Source organism: Nicotiana tomentosiformis, chromosome 5, assembly GCF_000390325.3.
Source record: "Nicotiana tomentosiformis chromosome 5, ASM39032v3, whole genome shotgun sequence".
Lineage (NCBI taxonomy): Eukaryota > Viridiplantae > Streptophyta > Magnoliopsida > Solanales > Solanaceae > Nicotiana > Nicotiana tomentosiformis.
Window position 1 is genome coordinate 22,496,803 of NC_090816.1, and position 18,972 is coordinate 22,515,774.

At 37.3% G+C, this 18,972-nt stretch overlaps 1 protein-coding gene across 6 annotated transcripts; it reads right to left on the minus strand.

Moving 5' to 3' along the window:
- Nucleotides 1-516: 516 nt before the first annotated feature.
- Nucleotides 517-17,463, minus strand: LOC104116970 (SAC3 family protein A). Of its 6 annotated transcripts, XR_011415968.1 has the most exons (15): nt 17,114-17,459; nt 16,167-16,241; nt 13,025-14,008; nt 10,744-11,190; nt 8,879-8,980; nt 7,630-7,727; nt 6,965-7,127; nt 5,579-6,073; nt 5,321-5,461; nt 5,078-5,137; nt 3,924-4,054; nt 2,656-2,789; nt 2,344-2,573; nt 2,006-2,129; nt 517-1,074 (listed from the first exon to the last, which is right to left on the minus strand). XR_011415968.1 is itself a non-coding variant. In XM_070202067.1 (14 exons), exons 2-14 carry the CDS (start codon nt 16,224-16,226, stop codon nt 973-975), a joined length of 3,141 nt encoding a protein of 1,046 aa, XP_070058168.1. In that variant the 5' UTR covers nt 16,227-16,241; nt 17,114-17,456; the 3' UTR covers nt 517-972. The 6 variants fall into 6 exon arrangements, 5 of the variants coding, with proteins under 5 accessions (XP_070058168.1, XP_009626226.1, XP_009626229.2 ...); XM_070202067.1 differs by lacking the exon at nt 2,006-2,129 and having other exon boundaries at nt 13,031-14,008; nt 17,114-17,456; XM_009627931.4 differs by lacking the exon at nt 2,006-2,129 and having other exon boundaries at nt 17,114-17,454.
- Between the last annotated feature and the right edge of the window lie 1,509 nt (nt 17,464-18,972).

Below are 18,972 nucleotides of genomic sequence, written 5' to 3' on the forward strand. Positions count from 1 at the left end.
CTGTCTCTTTTTTGGAGGTGTAGTTTTACTTGTTTGCTTCCTCTACATATCTTTTAGGTTTAATTTTGAGAATTTTACTCTAATATCCGATATCCCAAGCTCAGTAGCACAAACACTCCCTACCAAGTAGTGCTCAATTCCCAAAGCTCAAACCCGAGAGCTCTGGTTAAGGGTCGTTAACCATCCCGCCACACCACTTGGTGGTTGGTTCCTCTCTGTTACTCAGTCCCATAAACTCACCTTTTCTACTATTACCATGTAGCCCAGAATTCTGCTTCTTATATCCCTTACAGTAATTAACTGATGATAGAAGAAACAAAAAAAAATTCAGAAGATATATCTGGAAAGACGGTATCATCAACTTATATGATTTCATTTCCATTAAATAAATACATATCAAAGAGAAGTTTCACTCATATCAGGGTATAAACACATGAAGAGGAAGTTCTCAGTGGCATCACAACCTATGCAAATATGAACAATGTAAACGTAAAAACTGGTCAATAGAAAAAGGCATGAATAATATAAAGTGGTATTATTAAGGTTGCCAAATTCCAACAAGTCGTATCAACAAAATTGGCGAAATATTGAATCGGCTATCTTACAACTGCAGGCTAGGTAAGCAACTACATCTACTCTGGATCCAAACTACAGTACAGGTAGCTGTTGCTTATGATTATGGTCCCTCTATCTCTATGTATTAGCTGTATCCATGAAAAGAATCAAGAACTCTCCAATCAGAGATTAAACCACAGGATCGAGCCGCTACTGATACACCCCCACACCAGTAGAAACAGTTGCTTGCATACATGATTTACAGTTTATCCAACTCAGTATTGTAATAATGCAACGAACCTTGTCGAGTTCCCCGTATGAATACTTAGAACTTGAGTTACTTCCGCCATCTATCTGGAGCAGAAGCACTCTCCTAGTATTGGATCCCCACCATTATCAGCAAGAGAACGAGGTTTCCTATACCGGATTTCGTGTCAAAAAATCATTAACTGCGAGACTGGCATCTCCATGTGACACAGCATCTTCAGGTTCAGGCATGTAGAGACTTGACACAGATGCCTGCGCATTTAGGAACAAATGAACCATCAGCATATAACATTTTGGGGAAGAAAACAAAAAAAAAGAGTTAAACCAAAAAGAATGCACAGAGATTGGACCAAGTTAAGATGCTAAAATAATGACCGCAGATCATCACATATAGATAAACAGTTTTTTGGGGGTAAATAATCTACAAAAACAGTTGTTAAGAAAGAAATGTAATTCTAAATAATCATTGAGAAAAGAATTATTCTGGAATAGCAGAGTAAGAGGAGCAAAGGAATAGGGTTGACACCATTTATACATGATGGAAACAACACAAGAAAAATCGAGCTCATGAAGTTAAAACAATCAAGACAATGTCGCTGAGAACAATGAAGTAGAACACCTACAGATAGATACTGTGGAAGTCAAAGTTCAAGAATTCGTATTCATATTGCAAGTCTCAAACAGAAAGGAGAAAGGAACCTGAACTTCATGAACCGGTTAGGAGCGATCCTCAGGTGTTTCAGATTCTTTTTTTTTAATTCTTTTTATTTCATGACCAAGAAATCCCCAGTGACTAAGCTGGCCCAACCCCAGTTGGCCAACAGGTTCGAAACTAGGGAGAGTATGAGCCCATCCCTCTATTCTAACAAAAGTACCTGACTCCTTGTCAATGGCAGGTTTCGACCTTGCGACATGTGCCCTATTGACGACAACATGACCATGAACTTACATCATTAAGAAGACCGGAAGGCTTTACAGAGGGTTGATCAAGAGTTGACCAAGTTTGGGTTGACCAGTGTTGACCACATTGACACCGACTTAACCATAGAATTTCCGTGATGTCTCAAACATGGTGGTTCTACTACATGCCCCATGACTACTTTAGTTATGTTAAGTACTTGGACTTGGGCCCAAGACCATTGTTTAGGTAATAGTATAAGTTTGAGTAATGTAGGGTTTTTACCTATTTTTGGTGATACGTTTATGTGAGGCTCTGTAAAGACCTTTTGGATGCTTGAAGAACTCCTTGGGGTGCCATTGAAGGTATAGATCTTCTTCCTTTATCTTTGATATCTTTGGATCAATCGCTACGTAATTACGATGTAATTAGTTTATATACTAATTGTGGCCTATTTCTATCAATTTGGTTCCTAGATCATATCTTTCTATCTCTTCTTCTGACTCTATTCTTATTTTCTTAGGGAATTTCCCTTGTTTACTATTTCTTTCAGTCATCACCTATCCACACATCCTTGTAGAGCAGTTTGCATTAGATCCATATAAATCAGGAAGCAAACGCACCTTTGCATCAAACTGCATCTCTCCAGAATTATCGGAAGTGAGGCATGCACCATGGGCTTTCAGCCATTCCATACAATCCTCCACCCCATCTGCGTCCTCACTTTCTTCAGTTGTCAATAAGACACTTGTGAAGCCTAAAACCTGAGCAATGTAGGTGACCGGAACAGTAGGACGATATGAATGAGACATACATCTAACAGCCGCATATCGTATTTTTTCAGCATATAAATCTGCAAAGAACAAGTATACATCATCAAATTTTAGCATTATTAATGCAGTAGCTAAATTTGCACCATTCAGAACAAAACACACCCATAAGACAAGTGTTAAGGTTAGGAGCTGTCTTGTATAATCTGAAAAAGGCAACATAGTTTCCAGAGGACACAGCTGCTCGAACTGATAAAGCATGTTTGACAGCTTCGTTCTCTCTGGCCTCTGCTGGTAATCTGGAAAAGAAAAATGCACAACAAAATACTTTAACATTCCACATTTGATAAGAGGGGATATCCAGTAAGTTCTAACCATGTTTTGAGCAGATTTTCTCAAGCTACCAGCACCCAGGTGTATGAAAATTTGACAGGATGGCCAACTATACTATGAGTCAAGACAAAGAAATGGTATTTACGCCATAGAAAAACCACCATTCAATTTCGCTCTGTGGCACTATGTCACCTTTTGCAATATACAAATAAACTCCATAAAATTATGGACTAAATTGTGGCATTTGAGATTTCCATCCAACTTAAACATAGCTTGATGCCCTTTTTTTTGTAGGTCATTTCGGAAACCACCTTTCCATCTTCTCTGCGCACTCATTTTCTCTTCTGTCTTCTTCCACCACCCCCTTCCCACTACCACCAACACCAAAGCCAATCCCTTCCCACCTCAAACCTCTATCTTCTTCTTTCTTTTGGTTTTCTGTCTTCCTTTTTACGTTTTTCGGTCCATTTTATTTACATAACTGAAGGTACGAAACAAATTAAGATGAACAGGGGAATAGACACTCTTCTCCTAAATTATACACGAGCTAATCTGTTCCGATTTAGTCTAACTTTGACAAGCTTATGTGCATATTAAGGCCAAAGAGTGAAAAGGTATACTTTCAGAGGCAGGGATTGAAGTGCATGATTTTGATTGCCAGTGAATAATCTTCAATGCAGACTCATAACTAGCTAAAAATATGAGTTGGTGATTCACATTGGCAAAGCATGTCGCACAGCTAAGTCATAACTAGAAGGAAAATATCATAGAGGATTTGTCAACTACATGTGTCTGCTGCAATTTAACCTCACAATCATCCTTAAAGTTGCAGAAAGTCACCAATGAGATTATGTAACACGCAAATCTAACCAGATTTCTTCTTCCTCTTTTTTTTTTTTTTTGTATTGCAGATGCCCAAGAAAGTAGACAAAGGATAGCTGAAAAGGACTAATCAGAGGAACTGAGAGAATACTCTTGGTGCTAATGAACAAAATAACAGAAGAGACTGGAAGCAGAGAAATAAGCGGCAGAACAAGTGTGTTGCAGAAGTTCCCCAAAAAAGTATGCAAGAATGGCAGTACAGTAAGCAGTTGACTAACCTAGACATTGCTAATGGCAGATCTCTGTTGTTACTAGAGTGCAAAATCACACAGAGTAAATTATATGCTGCAAATTCCATATCGCATCCCTTGATTCCTTCTGCATAAAGTGTTTTTAGCTGTGACTGACACTGCATATACCAGAACTAAGAGAGTAAGTCCAAAAGTAACATTGAAGCAGATATGCCAATGATGTCTTTGCAACAAATTGCACGTTTAAAATGCAATTTAAAATTGCAGTTGCTCCAGCATGCACACTCATTTAAAACAAGAAAAAGACTGAAAAGTTTAAAAAACAACTCAAGGGGATAGTTCAGAAACAACTTTTCAACACCACCAAATGATCTCAGGGAGGAGATGGGGAACATCTACATCTCTTTAATCAAAATAAATAACCAACTAATAATATAAATATACTGCTCACAACACACTACTGCTTTGCTTATTGATGATGACCAAAGAAAGTAGAATGCTAACAGAAAGAATCTGCCAGCTAGAAAAGAACTAGGATATAGGTGAAACCGGGGAAAACTGTAGGCAGTCATCCAATCCAGTAATGCCAAAGTACAAAAGCATCAGGAAGGAGTGACCCAACGTTAGTAGCAAACACCAAGTGAGACAGTGTCATTTATGTATCTGGACACATAATTCAATATAAGGATTTATTTTTGGCATGAAGTGGACCATTCTTATACCAGCAGCCCCCCTGAATCATTGGCTGTAAGAAATATAATGGCAACACCACCAAATAATTTTTTTTAATCCACCAAATAATCATATTGCATTTTACCAGCTTAACTTTCCTTGCATGTAATGCAGGTGTATAAAAGGATTTGAACCATGGGAAAAGGCAGTATAAATTATATCCTCAGAGAGCCAAAAACAATTCACCCTGATATACTTGAACTTCTGGACTGGAAGCCCCAGTAAGGGATTTCACTAAAGACCAAATACTACAGCTTAGTATACAAATTTGACTTGAAAAGGATCCAGCATCTAATAATACATCAAATGAAGAAGAGTCCAACTAAAACATAAATGGAGTGGGAATACTTTCAAACACGTTAACCTACCAGAAGCTTCATAGAAAGATTAAGAAGCTTCTGAGAAGTTATGTCAAATTCTGAGATGTTCCCACCACGGAAAGGACATACCTGATTATACTCTGCCAAGTCCCCAACTTCTATTGCCAATCGACCATGTGTTTCATACACCTGAAACGGAAGGCAGAAGAAGAAGATATTAACAAGAAAGAACAATGCAACTTCTACAATATGAAAAGATCATACAGATCATTTTCAGAAAATATCTTCAGAGCCTAAAAGTGCCAGAGTATATGATGACAAAAATTTTATAACTTGCTCCATTTGTAATGTGCAAGAGCATAAGGAAAATACCTTGACTGTTAATTCATTGCGTATGCGTTGGACTGTAAGATCTTGGCGTATTGATTTTAACTGATCACATTTGTAAAGGTAGTTTTTGGGAGAGCTTTGAACCATATTTAACGCTTTTTCCAAGACTTCTTCTGGTCTCACCTGCAAAAGCAGAATTACATTTGAGAAATCATCAACACTTGCAAAGTGAAGAGTGTTGACAGACATAATGCATTCCCCTTAAATCTCAGCAATGACAGAAAGGATCAACAAGTCTACCGTTGCAGGATCTGGTGCAGAAGTAAGACGCAAGTAGCGTTTCTCAATTTCCTGGCATGTTCCTTTGACAGTAAGAGCATCCCAATCAATATCTTCGACAGCATGGTTACCATTTTCCTCAATGTTTCTGCTAAGCACCAAAGCAGTAGCCCTTCTTGCGTACACATTTCCAGCTCCATCATTTCTGGATCGAATATCATTACTTGCTACTCGACTTCCATGCCCTCTTTCAAAACGCTTCGATCGGTTTTCACGTCTCTTTCTTTCCTCTGGAGTATCTGTCAATGCTACTGCAGCAGACTTATGGGCCGACTGACTACGTTCCTTATCACTATCACTGGATGCCTCACCATTATCTGCCGTATCCATTCCGTCACCAACACACTGCCTCTTAGCTGGCCTAAAGACATCAGTTTTGAGGGTTTTCCGCTGTGGTAAAGAGAATTTCATATGACTCGAATTATTCACCTTGTTATCTGACTTTCCACCTGAAAACTGTTCAAACTCACTCAAATGAGAGACATTTTATTTGGTCATATGGATCTAGTGCCAAATTGTCAGAAGCCAACAGGTTAAAACACCCCCAGGCTACAAATTTAAGCAGCACTAAGCCAAAAAAGACCAGTATCAGATGTGCCAAGCTCATGCAGAAAACCTTAATTAGGTCAGGACAGAGTTCTATTTATGTACCTTCTTTACCAACAATTTAACATCTATTAACACAGTAATAGGTCCAGAATGATCTTGCCTAATAATGAAGTCCATTTGGTTCATGCAACAACAAACATACCCAGTGTATTCCCACAAGTGGGGTCTGGGGAGAGTAGTGTGTACGCAGACCTTTGGTTCATGCAATGCGAAGAAAAACACAGTATGCTACCTAACCCAAAAAGCAGTCGCTGGTAGATTTCACTTAATAGCATACCGTTAATATGCTCTAAGAAACCTGGACAAAATGAATAGTCTTTTCATGAATTATGGAGGATTCTAAGAAAATAGGCTTTGGATAATATAATTTCCAATCTCTGCCACAATTCACAATAAGAGTATGATAAAAGGGACAAGATGGCATTGAAGTCGAGTAGCAAGTAATGATATTCAACATTACTTGCTACTCAACATCTTTTTTTTTGGCCGATACTATGCACATTCAGATTTGCCAATACGCCAGACAAAAGGGACAAAAATAATCAGGATCAGTAAACCAGGGAATGGGCCAGAACAGAAAGTAGATTCACGAAGCTGGAGAATCCTAGAGCTGAGAAATAAACCAGTCAACAACCTAGACCACCTCTTAGCTTCTTCTTTTAAGGCAAGAGGCTGAAGCTGGTGAAAATAGAAAGAGAGAACTGGAAAAAAAATTCTTCAAAGGCAGAAAACCAATACCTGTCTGTTCCAACTCCCATACTTAGAAGCATCAGGAGTGACTGATGCGGGTTGAACAGTTGGTTTCTCCTCTACTAAAGGCTCCCACCTACTTTTGTATCGCCTACTAGGACTTCTTTTACTTGTTGGAGATGAAGAAACTGGAGCGGAGAATATTATTCTTCTGCAGAGAAAAAGATAAAATCCAAATAATCCCTTGAATTTGGTCAAAGATAAATAAATATGAGAGCAAATCCACTAGCATCAACAGCAAAAGGCTCATGATCGCGATTTTGTACCCTAATCCGGGAAACTACACTATATATGCTGAAGCTTTTCGTTTTTGACTGTTAACAAATACTTCAGCCAAAAAACAAATTTTAAATGGTAAAAGAAAGAGGAACATGCTGTTTGATACTAACTACTATCGGCAAAACTTATTACGTTTAGCAATTGCGGTAAGATAGCAACCATAAGCTAGGTGAAGTTCAAATGCAGAGATAAGATACTGTGATTAGTCCACATCCCACAAAAAGATGCAGTAATTAGTCCATTCATGCTCTATGACAGCTACTTTGGTAAGTCGCACGCGCGTGCACTGTACAGATTTAGATATTCGTGTAAGCACATAGCATGTGCATGCACATGGTTTGCATAGCAGTTTTGAGAAGAGTGAGGTAGCATACTCCTTGTTATCTGCATCCACACTGGGCATGGGGAAAAGAGGCTCAGTGTCCCAGTCTCTCGTATGAAGTGTACCATCAGCAGTTGCCTTTTTGATAACCTGCAGATTATGGTACATTTAAGTAACAAAAAGACAAGGCAAAGAACCAGAACTCGGTAAAACGACATATCATTATAGTGCAAACAGCTCAAGCGTTACTCAATAATATCAAGAAGTCAGATTAGGAAAAGCATAACAAAATGTGAATAAAGGATTTTCTTGGGTCGCATTATGCAATTCAATTCTAGGTGTCATCAAGTGGGAAGACACAAGACATGCTCCCACCAAGACATATAACTCAAACTTTTTTATCACTTTTCCTTATCCAAAGCTGTGAGAACAGGACTGAACATGCCGTTTAAGTAATGAATGTCAACTGGAAACAAATGAACACAATGTCGATGTGGATGGTGAAAGAAAGCAGATTGCTATCAGACAGAATAACCATAATATTCTCTTCAGAAGCACAAACAGCATAAAGTTAGGCTCTCCGTACCCAATAAAGGAACGGAAGCCCTAAGAGGTGGGATACGTAACAGAAAGGGTGAAATTTTCCTATAAGGAGGCCGTTGAAAACATAAAAAGAGGGCCCGTATAACATTAGAAAAACTACTAAAACATAGTTCCTTCAAAGGCTCAAACTTAAAAGAGACGGGAGGACTTCAATCTAACAGGGCATACTTCAGTATCTAAAGCACAAGGAACCTTTGTCTTCATTCAAATCCCAATAATGTATTTATGTGCTGAATCAGCCTGTCAAACCTCTAATAAATCATGTTTTAACCATCTTCAAAATCCTTATTTTGGGAAAAGGTCATGTCTATGTAGTGCTAAAAAACAACAACAACCCAGTAAAATCCCACAGGTGAGGGGTCTGGGGAGGGTAGTGTGTACGCAGACCTTACCCCTACCCTGATGGAGTAGAGAGGTTGTTTCCGATAGACCCTCGGCTCAAGAAAACGAAAAAGACGAGAAGAGACATGTGTATTCATGTCTCTAATTTGAATTCTTTTTAATTCTACGGCAATTTCATCATCAACACCACTTCTGTTTTTTAGCTGAATGACACTCCTCGCTCTATGTTCTACCATTATTATCTGAGAATATACAATCTGAAAACTCATAAGTCTAGAATTATCTGTGTAGAATGTATTACATGGCAGGAACTGGAAAAGGACCAAGAGAGAAAATTTAAAAATACACTAAGATACCTCCTTCATGACAGCTTGGGATGACACCATTTGAGCATCATCCTTGCAACGAGCCAAAGCCCTTTCAACATAACCACGAAGTGATTTTGGAAAAGCATCAGGCTGCAGACAACAGAAAGATCACGTTGATTACACAAGGAAAATTGATAATCCACTACTCATTTGATGCAATGCAACAAGTACCACGTTACGACATGTCACAATGATCCTAACTAATAGTCACCAGTACAATAAAATACCAAGGTTTCCCAGATAGTGTGGAGACAATACACAAGCAAGAGTACTTAAACTAACTTCCATCAATGAGACCTAACATTTGAATGATCAATCATAACAACATAGAAGATTGCAGCGTCAAAGTATCATATAGCAAAAAGCTGCCAAGAATATTAACTTCCTTGGATGTTCAAAAAAAACAGTAGTCTTACCAATACTGAGATACTTTGCGTAAGTAATTAGACTAACTTAATACAAAGATAAAAGGTAAAAAAGATTGTGCAAGAAATTAATTAGCTGAAATGCTGTATTTGCAATATGAATGACAATATTAAAGTTAAGAATTAAGAAAGTACAACTATAAAATAAGCAAAAGCATTAAACTTGAGAAGCATAAAATAGGTCAACACTTCAAAATATAAATAATAAAATATTAATAATAATAATAAGTGAAAAAAAAGAAATACGCAACAATAGATGGTATTTACACCACTGCATTTACAAGAAGCCCAACATGCATAGACCAATCAATTAATTATTAACTGAGTTAACAACTTTAGCAAGCCAGCATGTAGTTTTCCACTTCAAAAGCTGCAATGATGCCAAGCAGGAAAAAGTAGTTCCGCTATTCTCCAACCTACTCCTGAAACTTGAACTTAACGAAATTTATAACGGGGAAAAACTTTGCCCAGCTTCTACCATAACAGGATTTATATTTACCCAGAACTTGCATAAATCTCAGTAGATTTGTTCACTATCTCAATCTGTAGATAAATGGATATATAACAGACACGTTTAGATTACCAAGAAAATGATTATCAAATAAAATATATCTTCCACTGAAAGAGCCAAGCTACGAGTGCAATTGTTTTCTCCCGGATTAAATATATGAGCTTGTCCATAGGCGACGCATTTGGAACAACTCAAAAGGTTCTCCTATTACACCAATGGTAGTGAGAGCTTTTAAAAGCCCTTAACTTCATCTGTAGCAAAGCATCCACAACCAACCACCCAAGCTACCAATCCACTGTTTATCAAAATATTTTCTGCATAACTATTCTGCCAATATTGCCCATAGCTTTTTCAAAAATCTCCCTTAGGAAAAGCACACGCACCCAAGAATATATGGAACACGCGTAATAAATTAAGTTAATCTTGCTGGTGTTAATAAAATGATACCGCTCACCAAATACGCTCTGACAAGTTACTCACCAAATGCACTTGATAAATAATAGATTGTCGGAGGTTCGTTGGCTACTTAAAGGTCTATCTTAGTACTATATCATTCTTGTCAAACATAGGATCATTTGCTATTAAAAGGATTTCCTTAGAACCATATCATTCTTTTTGAAGACAAAGTTAGGTAAGTTATATGAGAGAACAGATCATAAGAAGTCACTTGGCACTTAACCAATTTGAACAGAAGCTTACAACAAATATAACAGAAAGAGACACTAGTTCAGTTAACTTCTAAACTGATCTATATTTATCACTTAACCAATTCTAAGAGAAGCTTAAAACAAATATAACAGAGAGGGACGCTAGCTCAGTTAACTTCTAACTGATCTACATTTTGTATTCTTAACCAGCATGACGAAAGATTATCAAGAAGCAAGTGAAAAAAAATGATCAAGGAAAAGGTGTCTGACCTTGAGAGCATTATCAGCAGCATGAGATGATACTTTTTCAACAGTTTTTGGTAAGGAAACGCTGACGTATGCAGGTTTTGCCGCTGCATTAGTTGTATAGGTTTGCTTATCCAGCTTTGTTAATCCCATGGTCAAAGTTGGAGTTATTCTAGGGTTTGTGGGAATCTGTAGTTTGCTTGCACTGCTCGTGTCTGCTGATGTAACAGTTTGCTGTACGGTGGGCAAGGATGACTGATAACTATGGGGCATCTGATAAGAGGCCTGATATTGTGTGCTTGGTCCTTGAGGACATGAAGAACTTTGTTGAGTACGAAGATTGTCATGAGAAGGGGTCACGTCTAAAGGCTTTTGACCATAAGACTGTACTGGATCAGGCTGCTGATTTTGGAAAGAGGGAGCCCAATGTTTCCAGTAACTATCATGAACACTGCCACCTACAGCAGGAGACTGACAAAAAACCATTGATAGTTGAGTTCATCAGGCGAATAAAAGAACTCCAAAGTTTGCATAACGTGAAATGAAGAGTAATTTGAAATGGCTTTTCTCAGTGTATTGAGTAGTGAAAAGCAAAAAAAAATGAGGGACTCCCTGCTGACTGCAATGACAGTAGATAACATATCTTCTTCTGGTGAATAGTAGGCACTCAACAATACAGGATAGAAGTTGTTGAACATCCAGATTGTCAAAGGTACAGTAAACACAAATGATATTTAGACAGCAGAGTTAAAAGAGCATACAGGTACTGCTTACCAGATCTTTAGCAGCTTGTGGAACAAAAGAAAAACTAAAATAGCATGTTAACCTAAAATGTGATCCACTTAGGTATGTAAGATTGTATCACTAATTAATTAGAAAGCAGCGTTCTGTAATTATACTAGAGGACTTTCACATTTAATTATTCCAAAATTATATAGCTGGTGTTTCAACTTTAGAAAACCATGTTGTGATTGGGAAATTCCAAGATTGGCTCTCTTGCTAAAAGATCTGGATAAGATGGCTTTATTAACTGATGAAGCTGATCAATTACTCTGGCTGAGGCAACAGAATGGTGTTTTTTCAAATAGGCTCTTGCTACAGTGAGTTAAACAAGGTGCTGAACAGTACAGTCAACTTGCCCTGGAAGATGATATGGAAAACTAAAGCTCCTCAAAAGGTATCCTGCTTTATGTGGTTGTTAGCTTACAATGCTTGTCTGACACAAAGCAATTTACAGAGAAGGGGAATGAACATCTGCAACAGATGTTACTTATGCAACGAGGAAAGTTCAGCAGCCATCTCTTTGTGCATTACACAATGGCAAGGCAACTAGGGGATCTCTTTTTCAATCTTTTCAACTTGTCTTTGGTCATGCCTTTCACTGTGAAAGACCTGTTGATCATTTGGGGCAAAAGTGGGATCAGGAAACCAGCAAGAAATCTGTGGGTTACAGTGCCAGCTTGTATCTGTTGGGTTTTGTTGACTGAAAGAAATGCTAGGTGTTTTGAAGGGAAAGCTTTCTCTATACTAATGTTAAAGTACAAACGTCTTTGGTTTTTTGCTTTTTGGTGCTACTCATAGGATGTAAAGGATGAAAACAGTATGTTAGGTTTCATCAATTCACTCAGGAATCGATTTCTGCATAGATAGGTAACCCTCTTTTTGTTATTGCACAGGTGTTTTCCTTGTACCTACCAAAGCACTTTCTTAGTGCTTTGCTGTTTATTCTATAATATACTTACCTACCAGTTCAGAAAAAACATATAATTTCAACATGGAAACATTAATAGAAAATACAATAGTTTTAGCCTTGTCAAGTTAAGTATATATATGGATTAGAAAGGGGGGAAAAGAAGAAGAAAAGTTTCAACTGTCAAGTTTGACATTTCAACGTGCTAGCATGTAATCTTCCTTAATGTCGAGTTCATAATTTTCTAAGGCACCACTTCATAGGGGCACTTGTGAAGTACACCCATCAATCAGAGACACATTCAGTAGACTCACATTTTCTGCATTAGTTTAGTTGAGACACCCATGGTGCCTTGAATGACTCAGGAAAATCCTACTGATATTTCCAAATTTACTTACTAGATGCAAGAATCCTAATATTTATATGAGCATGATACATGCTTTATCATCCATGTTTCCCATCTCTTAGGCTGCTAACACACCAGTTTTGAATTTATATGTGAATTACATGACGACAGGTATTCAAATAGGAGTCTCTAGGCCTGCATAAAAGTTAAGTAATCTAACACTGAGTACAGACAGCAACTTATTTGTGAATTGCATGTAAAGGAAAAACCTGCACCGCAGCCGATGCGGACAAACCAGGTTCTGGCTTGCCAGGTGGAGCATAAGATGCCGAGGCTTGGACGCCTGAAGCTGAGTATCCAGCAGGGACGGGGCAACTCAGACTGGATACATTAGAAACAGAAATATTTTCTGTTCCAGGAGCACAGGTGACATCATTTTGTGTAGGGTTGTAATATTCGGCCCATTGCTTGTACTGTTGCTGATACTGTGAAGCTGCAGGGGCTGTGGTCGAACTGTATGCGGCATTCGTATCAGAACTGTAGCTGGGATACTGATGGGAAGTGTATGCCGCATATTGCCCTTCGTGCCATACGTTGGTCTGGTTATTGTAAGCACCACTTGTGTAACCTCCAGATGTCTGGTAATCACCAGGATTGTAGTAAGTGCTTGAATAACTTGCAGGCCCAGCATAAGACCCAGTATTCTGAAATGAGGAAAGGGGCTGATAAGGAGCACCTGTATTTTGATATGCTCCCTGTGGCTGAGAATATGATTGATTAGATTGCTGTTGATAGCCATTATCACCTGTATTTTGATATGCTCCTGATGGCTGAGAATATGATTGATTAGATTGCTGTTGATAGCCATTATCACCTGTATTTTGATATGCAACTGATGGCTGAGAATATGATTGATTAGATTGCTGTTGATAGCCACTATAATAAGCAGCATATCCTGTATTGCTGTAGCCATAAGGATCAGTACTTTGATAGGTGGCATAGCTACTATAGTCTTGCTGTACATTTGTGTCACCGGAACTTGGTGTAGTAGCACTAGTTGCAACATTCAATCCATCTTGAACATTCCTTGAAGGCGGCACAGCTCGTTGGTCATGATCATAACCAGAATGTGAGAGAACTCCATTTTCTCTGGCGTAGCTATCTGCACTATGAGCCCATGGTGTGACTATAGAATTTGGAGCGGCGTAATATGAAGACATGTGATGTTGGTTTGCATCGACAACCTGATGATTCTATAAAGGAGAAAAAGGATTCCAGTCATATAACGAGAAATCAACCCACCTATCCTGAAAATACTGTGGAACAAAGTACAACAAGAGAGGTACACAATACAGTTCAGGAAGAATAGTAAATATAAGCACGTTAAACGAGCTTTAGTGGCCGGGAATGAAGAGAAGCATTAAATGCTTTCACCATTCAAGTGGAGCAAACTTTTATCACAAGATGCACAATGACCAGAAATTATACATGTAGTGAATGCCCTATCCATAAAAGGCAAGAGCAAACTAGCTTACAGCTTAACAGACTTTTATGCACACAGTTGTGGCTCATAGGAACCAGTTTCTCAACATAAAGATAGTCAATAGTCTTGCATCAAACATGACCTTAACAAGATCTATTTACACTTGTTTCACAATAATGTCCACAACCAGCAACTTAAACATCAACATGCCACACCAATTTACCAAATATAGTATTGCCTTTCATACTTATACTGATGGTTAAACAGACAAGGCTTCTTGATTTATTACTTCCAAACACCACCAGCACAAGACAGTCAATAACATCACTTCAGTATCAGAGATTCTTGAGTGACTTTTCGTAGCTACATCAGGAATTCTTACCTTTCCGTATCTCAGTAGTAACTATTAAAGTTGTATATACATTTCAAAAAGAAAAAGACAAAGAGTATTTATGCAAGTGAGCTAAAATCTAAGGCCGGCATGAGCATGTCAAACATCAATCCTACCCAAAAAAAATTCTTCATATGAAGTAATTGGCTTTTCAAAGAATAAACCTCCCATAAGCCTCTTTGGTCCCATCAAAGGAACCCAGAAATCTCCAACGTGATACCAAAGCTATAACAGATGGCACCTACTCTGCACTAAAACGGTAAAACCTTACCTGTTACACTTACTTTCTCCTAAATTGGTTTCTTATACTTTCTCCTAAGTTTCATATACTTTCTTCTTAGTTAGTTTCTTGCACTTACTTTCTCCTACCTACTAATTATGTATCGGGCTAAATTTACAAACTCCTGAGGTTATCAGAACAGATATATACTCTCTCAATCCCCAAAAAACGGCAATGCTTTTTTTGTTGGTTTAATTATCAAGAATGTGTGGAACACGCTGGCCCGACTAATCCAGAATGGTACCATGCGAGAAGCGAAACAACTTTTTCTTTAATTATGATCTTTTTGAACAATCTTAAGTACTTTAACTATGAAGTATTTAAACAATTTAGGTTTTTAAATAGTCTCTATATGTGGGCAGGAAGAGTATTGTATCCGATTTTGACTCTTTGCTAGACCTTCCGTACTCCTTCAGCCTATAGGGTTTTTTTTCATATCTTCGTCTAATAGATCTTCCACACTCTAATAGTAGGAATTTTTTTTTCCACCTGTAGGAGGATGTGCTCTTTTTTTATGTATTCTCTCACTATCTTTTTGGTACTTTTTTTATGTATTCTCTCACTACCTTTTTGGTACTTTTTTTAATAAAATCTTTACCTTTCCATAAATTTAAAAGAAAAACAGATGATTGTGATTTCTAGTACTTCTTATAGTTTTTTAATACAAAATTTTACTTCAAATATTCTGAATTGATGTCCAAATTAAAAAGAGCTTTTAGATGTATTTACCCGTGGCAGATCCAAGTACGGGTTTGCGGGTTTGGTAGAACCCTATAAGTGTGTGAAAAATATAGAGTTAGATAAACATTTTAGAACTCACTCTTCAACTTGAAACCAAAGGTGCCTAAGTTCGGCATCTGCCACTGTGTTTACCCTCATATTCCTAACACCACAATTATATTTGGTATGGATGGAATAAATATATAAATAATATCAAAAAGGAAAAACAATAGCAGGACAACCAAAAAACTCACTTATCTAACAAAAAAGGAAAAAGAAAAACAAAAAGTTTAATTCCATCGGCCTCATCCCGCCATTATCTTAGCGTTCATTTTGACAAAATCATCACATATGCTAAGTATGCATAAAGCCAAAAAAACAAGAATATGCGACAAGGAAAAAAATATATGGGCCATAACAATATACATCTTTCAGAAACAAAGTTTGAATAAGAGACAACAACAAATCCAGTTTGATCCCATAAATGGGGTCTGAAAGTTTGAATAAGAGAAAAGAAAGCAAAATTCGGGTGGTTACCTCCTGTGGACTGGGATCCAAAGTGGCCATCGTGTTAGTAGTGCTTCCTTGATTCATCATCCTCTCATTAGCATCCTGCTTAAACAAAAAAAATCGCATTCAGACATACATTTATGACAAAACCCGAAAAAAATAAACAATAAACAGAACACAACTAGCTAAGATTTGAATTGCAACCTAATGGTTACAACTCTACTTATTTACATCGCAGGTGGTTCAAATCCCACAAAAGTTTTCTTTTCTGCACTTCCATCCCGACTATTTACCAGCCCACCCATCACTCCAAAAGATATATTGCAGAAAAAAAGAAACTAACTAGGACTGGAATTGCAGCCTAATGTTCACATATCCACCTACATATATCCATCTACCTGTGTCACTGGTGCACGGTTCCAATCCTCTAAAGGTGTCCTTTCCTAAATTCTATCCCGAACTATTTACATGCTCACCCAGGGGCAGACCAGGCGGATCCAAAATTAAAACTCTAAGGGTTCAGTCTTTAAGGTTTTTAGTATTGAACCTATTATATTTTAAAATATGGGTACAGACCTACTATTTGTTGCAACATTAGTGAACTTTTATACACAAATTTATACACTGCATCGAAAGAACGAGTACTATAAGGCTGCATTCGCCTCAGGGCAAAGCTATGTAAAGCCGAGGGGATCCAATTTTATTGGAAATTATATTGCGCAACAAGAGAAAAAAAGGAATTTTTTTGGATATATATAAACTGTTGAATCTCTTGTCTTAAGGTAAAATTCTAGTGTAGGGGCAAAATGATTAAAAAACTTTTAGCTCACAGGTTCAAATTTCAAGTGTAATATTCTAATGTTATTTTCCACAACTCACAGGTTCAAAAAAGAAGAACCTGGCTGGGACTGGAATTGCAACCTAATATTCTAAGAAATTTAATATATACAAAAAAGGAAAATAAAAGGACTAACCGAAATCTGAATAATTCAACAGCTTGAGCCTTCAAGGAACGTGGTTACAATCAGCCTCGAATAAAGCAGCAACAAATTGAGAAAAAATAAAACAAAAAGGAGAAGAAAAAAAAGAGAATAGATATAAGAAAAAGGAGAAATACAACAAATATGGATTGATTGGGAAGAGAAAGAAGTAAAATTATTCAGATTGAAGAACAGATAGTATTCAATGCAGAGAAGAGATTTTTGATGTATGAACGTCCGTCGGTAAAGAAAAATTATGGAGATTGAAATAGAAATTTTTCAGATGAGTTGTGTGTATTTATGCGTGACTTGATTTTAGTCGGAAAACTCCCAACCCGATTGACTTATTCGGGTCGTGATTGGGGGTTTGGCCAAGGTTTGTGTCCTTGGGTCTGGCGAAGTGCACAAAGTCTTAATGATAGCTATTTAGACAATAATCAAAGTTTGTAAAGTTTTTATAGTTTAGCTGTTTCATAATTTGAAATTTTAATCACGAATCTAAGTAGGCATTTGTCCATAAATCCTAAATAATTTTTACTTTATTTAAAATTTATGAAGCTGGAATTTTAAATGAAGTTGCGTTTGGTTATACTTTTTGCAAATGAGAGAAAAGAATATTTTATTTGAAATTTATAAAAATGGAGTTGAAAAAATAAGTTTAGAGCACTTTTCTAAATTTGGAATTCAACTCTAGATTGGATTTGAACATTTTATAATCAAATATTGATTTTAAAATAAAGTAAATTTTTATTCCGAGAAAAAAGTGAATAAAATTTATGGCCAAACGACTCCTAAATTTGTTTAGCTTAACTTTCTTTTATATGAAAATCTAATACTAGTAAGTTCTTTTAAGAAAGAATCCTGATGAAAAGTTGTCACGAGAATATTTGCTTATTCTTAGGGTAGTTTGGTAGGATGTACACGGAAAAATAATATATGTATTAGTTTTGGTATTATTAATTTCTTATTTGGTAATGATTTTCAACCTATCAGTATCACTTTTATACATGGAAAAATTATGGCATTAGCAATACCATAGCTTTTAATACATGGATAAGCATGTATAGAGATAAAATTGTCCTTTCAAATTATTTAATAGTAAACTACAACAAACAGTCGATAAGAAATTATTCCAGCATTACGAATCTCAATATTACTAACACAGCCTATTCAGATTCATGTTAAGGGAGATCGGCTACAAAAACTACTCACCTTGTGAGGAGATTAGTGGAGCGGTATAGGGAGAGGATGAGGGATTTGAATATGGTGTTCATAGACCTAAAAAATGCATACGACACCGAGGGAGGTTCCATAAAGATGTTTGAAGGCTAGAGGTGTGCGTGTAGCATAAACTAAGGTGATTAAGGACAAGTATGATCGAGTTATGACCTGGGGTAAGAACAAGGGAGGAGACTCGAAACACTTTCCAGTCGTGATGGGTAACACCAGCGATTAGCTCTTATCGCGTTTTTATTTGCCTTTGGCGACGAACGTGCTTACACATCATATTCAAGAGGAGGTGTCATGGTGCATGTTATTTCATATAACGTAGTATTGATTGACAAGACGCGGGGCGGGGTTAACGCGATGCTGACGGTTTGGAGATACACTAGGTTTTAAGGTCATCAGGACCAAAATATAGTACTTGGAGTGTAAGTTCATTAACGCGACTTATGAAACGGGCGTGGACGTGAAGTTTGATATACAAGTCATCCCTAAGAGAGGAAATTTCAAGTACTTAGGGTCAGTAATATAAGTAATTGGGAGATTGACGATGATGTCACTCGTCGTATTAGTGCGTTATGGATGAAATGAAGGCTCGTAACCGGTGTTTGTATGATAATAATGTGTCG